This window comes from Haplochromis burtoni, unplaced genomic scaffold, assembly GCF_018398535.1.
Source record: "Haplochromis burtoni strain Fernald_Lab_line unplaced genomic scaffold, NCSU_Asbu1 Contig_1211, whole genome shotgun sequence".
NCBI classification, from domain to species: domain Eukaryota; kingdom Metazoa; phylum Chordata; class Actinopteri; order Cichliformes; family Cichlidae; genus Haplochromis; species Haplochromis burtoni.
In genome coordinates this window covers 47,182-56,905 of record NW_024583572.1, presented here as the reverse complement: position 1 = coordinate 56,905, position 9,724 = coordinate 47,182, and the positions used below count along the sequence as shown (strand labels likewise).

Genomic DNA, 9,724 nt, shown 5'->3' with positions numbered 1-9,724 from the left:
GCATCCCACTGTATATGCCCAGCTTAAGGAAACTACAGCAGTCTATAACAAAATCTTGTTCTTTCCACAACGCTGGATGAATGACGATTTCCTCATAACTTCTCTGGTTTAAAGATAACTTCCTGTTGGAATAAACAATAACTTATTCGTTGCTTGTTTGGAGTACAGTAAATTTCCTTGTTTCTTTTTGTTCTTTTTGTTTTGTTGTTTATCGTTTCCTCTTTTCCTCTTCATAGTTTAATGGGGTTTCACCTGCTTCTTGTTAGTTCCTTGTGTAATCATTCACATGTCGGTTGTTATTGCAGTGTATTGCCAGTGTAATGAATTGTATTAACTAACATATCAGAAAAAGCTTAAACTATTAACATTTTTTCGTAATTCTGCATTAATAATTCTCATTAATAATTCTCATTAATAAAGTTACTGACTCCAAAGATCAAACAGGACATACAATAAGACAAACTGACATTTTTTTTTATTATTATTTATGTCACGATCCTGGGTCTTATGACCCAGTGTTTTGAGTTTTAGTTCATTTTGATGTTTTAGTTTATGTAAGCCCTTCAAGTTCCTAAGTTCATTTGTTATCATGCTTAAGTGTTTCTAGTTCTTATTATTTCCCCCTCGTGTTTCCAACTATGGTAAATCTCCCCTGCTCTTCATGTGTTTCATGTCTGTGTCTTACATTGTGAAGTTTGGGTTGTCATGTCTACGTCTCATTATGTTTCCTGTTTTATTTTGAAAGAGGTCCTGTGTTCCTGCATTTTGTTTTACTCTTCCCCTGTGGCGTTGTTATGTTCATGTTGATCTACTGTGCCTTTCTGTTCCATGTTTCAGGTCCCTATGTTCTGTCTCCCCCAGTCTGTTAAGTTCACATGTCTTGAGTTCCGTCAGTATGTTCCCTGTTTTACTTTCACAGTCTGTTCTATGTTAATGTTTCTAGTTTTGCTTCCCTTGCCTCGTCCTGCTTAATTACTCTCAGCTGTGCTCTCCTTCTGTGGCTCATTCCCCCTCGTTATCCCTCAGTGTATTTAAGCCCCATGTTTCTCTTTGTCAGTGTTGCGTCCTCCATCATAGCTGTGTGATTTTTCCCTGTGGCTCCTTGTGCTTTAGTTTTCCAAGTTTAGTTTATTTTGTATTGTTTTTCGTGTCCCACTCCACGCCAGCAATAAAGCTGTGTTTTTTGACCTTTTGTCTCTGTGAGTTTGCGTTTGGGTCCTACTTTTGCCTGCACACAGCCGTATTGTGACAATTTAGTTCACAATTTAATTTATATACTAGCAAAAACTGGTTGTAGCACTGACAGGGACCCTTTGTGAAATCACCAAAATGTTATCTGTACTGTATATAAACCGAATCACGGGAAGAAAAACAACCCCCTTTGTCTTTTTTTTGCTAAAGAACAATTGATGAAGAAGCTGAATACTGCTGAGAAACCACCAAGTCAAAGTCCCGACCTTTCAGTGGAATTTTGCAGCAGCTGAAGTAAGAAGTTCCTCCAACATATACAGGGGTATACACTGGCTGATCATAGTTTGGATTAATGTAATTGTTGCTGCTTCTCGGCAGACAGGAGACATCAATCAATCAATCAATCAATCTTTATTTATAAAGCACTTTTCATACAGAAAAAATGTAGCACAAAGTGCTTTACATAGTTAAAAGCAGCCCACCCCACCCTCCAACTCACTCCCACACTCTCAATACACATATATCCCCCCACCCAGACCCACACACACATACACACACGCGCACACTTAAAGAGTAAAAATTGGGCTGGGTTCGCATGAGCCAAGTGAGGAAACATTATAACAGAGAGCCGTCTGCACCGGGAGCCGGTCACAGACCGCAGCCTCCGGGCTGGGCACACAGCCGGAGGGAGGCAAAGGAGCCCCCCAACCAGGCTGAGAGGACCCCAGAGACCCAGCAGCCACGGTCAATAACAGCCCCGGTGCAGAGAGCGCCCTCCGAGGAAACACTGGAGATATGACGCAATACGATGTATACAGGGTAAAATGATAAAATAAATAAGAACAGGATACAATATAAATATAAATATAAATAGAGTAAGAAGATTAAAAAATGAATAAGAATAAAATCAAGAAATATTAGGTAAATCCTAAATTAATAATAGAATAACAGGATAGAATAAATAAGCATAAAAAATAAATAAACGCTAAGTAAAAGCTAAATTAAAAAGGTGGGTCTTGAGCCTGTTCTTAAAAACATGTACGTTCTCTGCGGCCCTGAGCTCCTCCGGCAGGCTGTTCCACAGACGAGGACCATACCACTGAAAAGCTGCCTCTCCGTGAGTATGTGTCCTGACTTTAGGGACAATCAAAAGGCCAGTACCAGAGGACCTCAGGGTCCGCGAGGGTTCGTATGGTAAAAGCAGATCTGAGAGATAAGAAGGCCCAAGACCATTAAGACATTTAAAAACCAATAAAAGAACTTTAAAATCGATCCTGAAACACACGGGGAGCCAGTGCAGCGATTCTAAAACCGGTGTAATGTGGGCCCGCCCTCTGGTCTTCGTCAGCACACGAGCTGCCGAGTTTTGCAAGAGTTGTAAAGTTGAAATATTCTTCTTAGGAAGACCAGAGAGCAGGGCATTACAGTAATCAATGCGACTGGTAATAAAAGCATGCATCAGCATCTCCGTGTTGGCCCGAGAGAGAATAGGGCGGACTCTGGCTATATTTTTTAGATGATAAAATCCAATTTTGGTTACATGTTTAATCATGTGGGATAAAACCAAGCTCAGAGTCAAAAATAACACCCAGGTTTTTCACTTGTAGCGAAGGACATAGTGAAAATGCCTCTAATTTAGACAAGAGTTTCTCTCTCTGAGCCTCGAGGACCGACAATTAAAACTTCAGTTTTGTCCTGGTTAAGCTGTAAAAAGTTTTCTGCCATCCAAGATCTTATATCCAAGATACAGTTAAAAAGGGCATCCATTGGTCTGGTGTCATCAGGAGACACGGAGATGTACAGCTGCGTGTCATCAGCGTAACTGTGGAAGTTCACTCCATGCCTCCTGATGACACTGCCGAGAGGAGACATATACAAATTAAAAAGTACAGGGCCTAGAACCGACCCTTGAGGCACACCACATGTCATTTTATGGATCTTAGAGGAGCATGTATCCATACTCACCATAAAAGTCTGTCAGAGAGATAGGAAGTGAACCAGTTTGTACAGCACCAGAGAGGCCCACCATGTGTTTCAGTCTGTTTAAAAGAATAGCGTGGTCTACTGTATCAAAGGCTGCGCTTAGATCCAGTAGCACCAGGACTGAGAGCTTTTGGGGTCCCAGTTACATCTAAGATCATTTAAAACCTTTAGGAGAGCCGTCTCTGTGCTGTGGTTCACCCTAAATCCAGACTGGAATATCTCCAGGATCTGTCTATCATTGAGAAAATCAGTAATCTGAGTAAAAACAAGTTTTTCTAAGACTTTACTTAAAAATGGTAAGTTGGATACAGGTCTGTAGTTATTAAAATCATTACAATCCAAATTGCTCTTCTTCAGAAGGGGCCTCACCACCGCCGTTTTAAAGGCAGCAGGGAAGACACCCAACTGAAGAGAGCAATTCATCATGTATAAAAGCTCAGCCTCAAAAAATCCATAAAGTGTTTTAAAGAGTGAAGAAGGGATTGGATCTAAAAGACATGTGGTGGGTCTCACTGTGGAGAAAACTTTCTGAAGGTTCTCAGCATTAACCAGGACAAAGCTGTCCAGTGTCTCCTCAGGTACAATCGAGCCCTCAGATGTGTTTACAATCATATCGCGATTAGATAAAATATCAGATCTGATGGCGCTGATCTTTCCCCTGAAGTGGTCTGCAAACTGCTCACAGAGCGAGTCTGTGGGGGTTCTTTTGGAGCTTTTAAAATCAGGGTTAAATAAATGATCTATGGTGGAAAAGAGGACCTTGGGATTATTTTTGTTAATACTGATTATTTTGGCGAAGTATGAATTTCTTGACTTCCTTAATGTATTATTGTACATTTTAAGTTGCTCGGAAAATATTTGATGGTTGATATTATTTTTATTTTTCCTCCATCTCCTTTCTGCTGCCCTGCAATTTCTTTTGAGTTTTTTGACTTCTTCGTTTCTCCAGGGTGATGCATGTTTTACGTTAATCTTTTTGGTGGTGAGTGGAGCAACGGAGTCAAGGCTTTTCTTCAGTTTGCTGTTGAAATAACTAAAAATCAAATCGCAGGGTGCAGGTAAAATCACAGGGGGGATTTTGATCTGTTTGGCTGGAGATCTGCTACAGAAATGAAATATACACTGTAATTTTAATAGGTTATCCTACCAAATTCCTTTTATTCATTCATCCATTCCTCAATTGATTAAAACCTCCAGGAACAAACATTTTGGCTTCAATGTTGAACTGAGAAACTTTTGAACACTGAATGAATGACAGTTTCCTCATAACATCTCTCCCTGTTATCTTCTATCGTATCTTTTCCTTGTTCCTCCTTTATCGTTTTTGTAGTTTAACTTATTCATACTGCCCCGTGTAATAGTCTAGTGTTCTGAAAGGTAGTTGCCATCATAACCTGGTCCTGTAAAGCCTAAACCATGAAGTCATGATGAGAAAATTGATTTTTTTTTAAAACTTGAACTTTCTGAAAAACTCATCTCTAGAATAAGATTTTTTTTAATTAAAATAAAATCTTCATTCCCTTAGAAAAAAAAAATCAATGATATGAGTAAAATTGAAAGTGAAATTAGACCTGTAATTCAAGTGCAAGGCCTTAATCTGTTTATTAAAATCTGATCTTTCACAACAGGTTTAAGGAAGTGTATGATCACTAGCACTGAGGCAGACAATAGATTGAAAGGTGTTTTGTTGATCCAACTGGCTGAGCAGGAAAACAATTTCATGTTTCATTGCTCATCTTTTGAACGAAAGCAATACAGTGTTAATACCTACTGAAAAGCATTGCTTTTATTTATTATTTTTTACTTTTATTTATTTTTCTATTTGCAATAAAAGCATTAAAATGCAACTGCACTGATTCTGATTTCCAATGAGATCCTGCTCAGTTTGTTTCTGGTAACCTGCAGCTGATGCTCAGTCACACCTGTATTGAAATATGACCTTGACCAAAATCTTTACCAGCAAACACAATGAAACACTTCAAAATGCAGTGCAGATTGATTTTGTGTATATTCTTGGTGTAGCTAATTAATGTCACCCACAAAGCATCAATGGATTAGGACTTATTCTGTGCAGAGACACAGAACGGCAGAGATTTTAAATGAACGAATGAAATGAAACATTGAAAAGGTTGAACATTGTTGACAGATGCACCTTAGAGGACACTCCCACAAGTTCTGCATAAAAAGAGAAATCGGTTTTGAGTTGTTAGATGAACAGGGAAGTTCTTCAGAGTAAGAACTTGGCGTCATTAGCAGAGGTAAGATAGATAACACTGACAGTTTCTGCACTGAAACTGATCGTAGATAGAGGACACATTTGAAATTACTTCTCATAATATCTTTTGGTTAATATAATTTTGTTCCCATCAGGATTTTTCTTCTTTCAAGAGTGAAAATGGGCGATTATGAGGTGATCATTTTCACTGGCAATGTCTCCAATGCCTCCACTTTTAACAAGATCTACATTAAGCTAGTCGGCACAGATGGAGAGAGTGAACGCACACACCTGTGGAGCTGTGTGCCATCTTTCTACAGGGGAGCAGTAAGTATGATACTCAGTTACTTTTTTTATATATATAAACTCAATTCACAATAACAGTCACCTCCAGGTAGTCTCTATTTTAAGGTAAAGAGCATACGACATTAGAGAAAACCACAACAAACAGATAATCTGCTATGAGCAATATAAAGGCAGTAGGAAATCAACTCCCTTATAAAAGTTAAAAGTCTTCCAGAAGAAGCAAGTTCAGGGAGAGGTAGCCATCTGGAAGTAAGTTATTACTTGGAAGTAAGGTCAAAGAAAAGAGAGCATAGGGAGAGTGGATGGAACACAAACTGTGGGAGACAAGAGAAAACCTGAGAGAGCTTAATAAATAGTGGTTTGATTACAGCCACCTTAAAAGTCTGTCGTACATAAACTCAACTACAGTTAGTCACATTCTGGAGTTTTTAATCAATTTGGCCATGTTATTCGAAACAAGGCTGTACTTTCCACAGTGGGAAGGGTGGTATCCTTCCTAATCAGATAAAATATTCTCCACAGGAAAATGGATGTTTAAATTTGTGCCATGGTTATATGAGATTACATCGTGATTTATAGCATTAAATACTCTGAAACTGAAATGTACATTTTAATTTTGCCTGTATAGTAACTGCACTGTGATTACTAGGAGGTAAAGACGTATGATAAAATACAATTGTCAGTTTAATACATGCTGACCTATTGTACATTTTTCAAAGGTATTCAAAGGTATATGCTACTTTTACTTCAGGTGTCACATTTTATTGTGTCCTGCCGAAAATCCCTTGGACATCTAGCACTGATAGAGCTAGAAAAAGAGAATCAGACGCTTGTCCCAAACAAGGCTTGGTATCCTGCTAAGGTGGATGTGACGTCCCCTGAGGGAGGCAAATACAGCTTTCCTGTCTACCGCTGGATCACTAACAGCAAGCCGCACTACTTCAGAGAGGGAGCAGGTTTGTGTCAATGTTAGAAATGAATAAATTAAAAGCAAAAAATGATGTAGCTATTCATTTAGAAGAGATCATAAAGATTATAAAAATTAACTGAAAAATGACACATTAAGAAAGTCTTCTTTTTTTTCTGCCTGTCTTCTTTTTTCTTTTTTTTTAAAAAATCTTTAAGAGAAATTTTATAGACAATAAAGAATTTGCTAATTGGATCTCCTCAGTGAGTGTTTGAGAGAATAGTTCCTGTCCACCACAAGACGGAGGAGCAAATCAGCAGCAAGTGTATTGCTCCTCCAGTTTTCCACCTGAAGACAGCGTTTACATTGCAATCTACCTTTGGTAGTTTTTTGGCCAGTATCTGTAACATTCCGGAGATTCCTCATTATTTTGACACGCCCACACACAAACTGAGTACACACTAAGTACACTACACGACAAAGTAAAAGTAAGAGTAAAAGTGCTGCAAGCACAGCAAAATTCTAGGAATAATGGAAATAACTTATATTATAATTTATCATCAACTCTGACCACAAACATCTGGAGTTAATTAAAACAAAAACAAACAATATCATGAAAACCAGCAGGAACATCTGCAACTGGTAACCAGAACTAATGAAACAGACCAAGCAGGTAGATCAAATCCAAACCGTTCTGTCTTTTAAAAGAATTTTTACCTTGTGTGTGTTTTTTCTAGCTCTCACAGCAATTGAAGACAAGCACAGACTTCTTAGCCCGTACAGTCGGGAACAGGAGCTTCTGGAAAGACGCAAAATCTACAGGTAAGAGATGAGAGCATCGTGAGAATCAATAGAATGAAGGCCTGAAATCCTTCAAATCCTTCTCCACTCCTGGCTCGATCAGTTGGATGTAAATTTGTGAAATACCAAGATAATTTAAACACCACATAATATCTGCTAGAATTTGATGTGCATGGTCGAAGCATAGATTTGCATGTACAAACAATTAGTCAGTAATGCCATTTGTTTTCTGTACTATAATCCCTTTCCACTACACTTAAGTTATTTTGTTTTTGTATATTTTTTATGTTTTGTCTTTATCTTCTTTTCCAGCTGGGACAAGCAGGGCATCTCCCACCTGAAGGCAGACAGTGTTTTATCACTCCCCTATGACATCCACTTCTCTTTGACTAAGACTGTGGAGATGGTCTACATTGGGGCCACAGGGTGAACCCCTCATGTCATATATATATATATATATACACATATATATACATACATATACATATACATACATATACATTTATGTGTGTATATATATATATATATACATCCAAGAATACATTGGGAAGATGGCCCCAACTGACCGAGTGCTCAGTGAATACCTCAGGCAGCAGAAACCCAAGAAAGAGGAGGGAGACGAGGAACCATCATGGAAGGACAGGCCCCTGCACGGTATGTACCACCGGCAGATAGAGGAGGTGGCTGATATCCAGAAATCCTACCAGTGGCTGGACAAAGCTGGACTGAAAGACAGCACAGAGGCACTAATCATGGCAGCACAAGAACAAGCTCTGAGTACAAGATCCATAGAGGCTGGGGTCTATCACACCAGGCAAGACCCCAGGTGCAGGCTGTGTAAAGATGCCCCAGAGACAATCCAGCACATAACAGCAGGGTGCAAGATGCTAGCAGGCAAGGCATACATGGAACGCCATAACCAAGTGGCCGGCATAGTGTACAGGAACATCTGTGCCGAGTATAACCTGGAAGTCCCGAGGTCAAAATGGGAGACGCCCCCAAGGGTGGTGGAGAATGACCGAGCTAAGATCCTGTGGGACTTCCAGATACAGACGGACAAAATGGTGGTGGCTAACCAACCGGACATAGTGGTGGTAGACAAACAGAAGAAGACGGCCGTAGTGATCGATGTAGCGGTTCCGAATGACAGCAATATCAGGAAGAAGGAACACGAGAAGCTGGAGAAATACCAAGGGCTCAGAGAAGAGCTCGAGAGGATGTGGAGGGTGAAGGTAACGGTGGTCCCCGTGGTAATCGGAGCACTAGGTGCGGTGACTCCCAAGCTAGGCGAGTGGCTCCAGCAGATCCCGGGAATAACATCGGAGATCTCTGTCCAGAAGAGCGCAGTCCTGGGAACAGCTAAGATACTGCGCAGGACCCTCAAGCTCCCAGGCCTCTGGTAGAGGACCCGAGCTTGAAGGATAAACCGCCCGCAGGGGCGTGCTGGGTGTTTATATATATATATATATATATATATATATATATATATAATATATATATATATATATATATATGTATAATGGTAGACAAACAGAAGAAGACGGCCGTAGTGATCGATGTAGCGGTTCCGAATGACAGCAATATCAGGAAGAAGGAACACGAGAAGCTGGAGAAATACCAAGGGCTCAGAGAAGAGCTCGAGAGGATGTGGAGGGTGAAGGTAACGGTGGTCCCCGTGGTAATCGGAGCACTAGGTGCGGTGACTCCCAAGCTAGGCGAGTGGCTCCAGCAGATCCCGGGAAAACATCGGAGATCTCTGTCCAGAAGAGCGCAGTCCTGGGAACAGCTAAGATACTGCGCAGGACCCTCAAGCTCCCAGGCCTCTGGTAGAGGACCCGAGCTTGAAGGATAAACCGCCCGCAGGGGCGTGCTGGGTGTTTTTTTTGTTTTTTTTATGTAGCAAGAAGGTCCTAGGTTCAATTCCACCATCAGGCCGGGGTCTTTCTGTGTGGAGTTTGCATGTTCTCCCCGTGTCTGCGTGGGTGCCCCCCAGATACTCCAGCTTGTGGGGATAGGTTAATTGGATAATCCAAATTGCCACTAGATGTGAATGTGCGAGTGAGTGTGAATGGTTGTCTGTCTCCCTGTGTGTTGGCCCTGCGACAGACTGGCAACCTGTCCAGGGTGTACCCAGTCTCTCGCCCTATGATTGGGATAGGCTCCAGGGCCTCTCACGACCCTGAAAAGGATAAGCGGAGGCGAATGGATGGATCTATCTATCTATCTGTCTGTCTGTCTGTCTGTCTGTCTGTCTGTCTGTCTGTCTCTCTCTCTCTCTCTCTCTCTCTCTGTCTCTCTCTCTCTCCGATATATATATATAT

General features: G+C 40.7%; 1 protein-coding gene across 1 annotated transcript; it reads left to right on the top strand.

Annotated features, from left to right (window-relative positions):
- Positions 1-5,441: 5,441 nt before the first annotated feature.
- Positions 5,442-7,833, top strand: LOC121813158 (hydroperoxide isomerase ALOXE3-like). The gene is made up of 4 exons (XM_042216715.1): positions 5,442-5,716; positions 6,447-6,651; positions 7,340-7,424; positions 7,716-7,833. Exons 1-4 carry the CDS (start codon positions 5,570-5,572, stop codon positions 7,831-7,833), a joined length of 555 nt encoding a protein of 184 aa, XP_042072649.1. The 5' UTR covers positions 5,442-5,569.
- The last annotated feature ends 1,891 nt before the right edge of the window (positions 7,834-9,724 follow it).

What these genes read in the sequence shown, in the direction of transcription:
- LOC121813158 (XM_042216715.1), top strand. Translation starts at nt 5,570, where the DNA reads ATGGGCGATTATGAGGTGATCATTTTCACTGGCAATGTCTCCAATGCC. An exon ending in CTACTTCAGAGAGGGAGCAG is followed by an intron (nt 6,652 to 7,339) that starts GTTTGTGTCAAT and finishes TGTTTTTTCTAG; the next exon opens with CTCTCACAGCAATTGAAGAC. An exon ending in GAAAGACGCAAAATCTACAG is followed by an intron (nt 7,425 to 7,715) that starts GTAAGAGATGAG and finishes CTTCTTTTCCAG; the next exon opens with CTGGGACAAGCAGGGCATCT.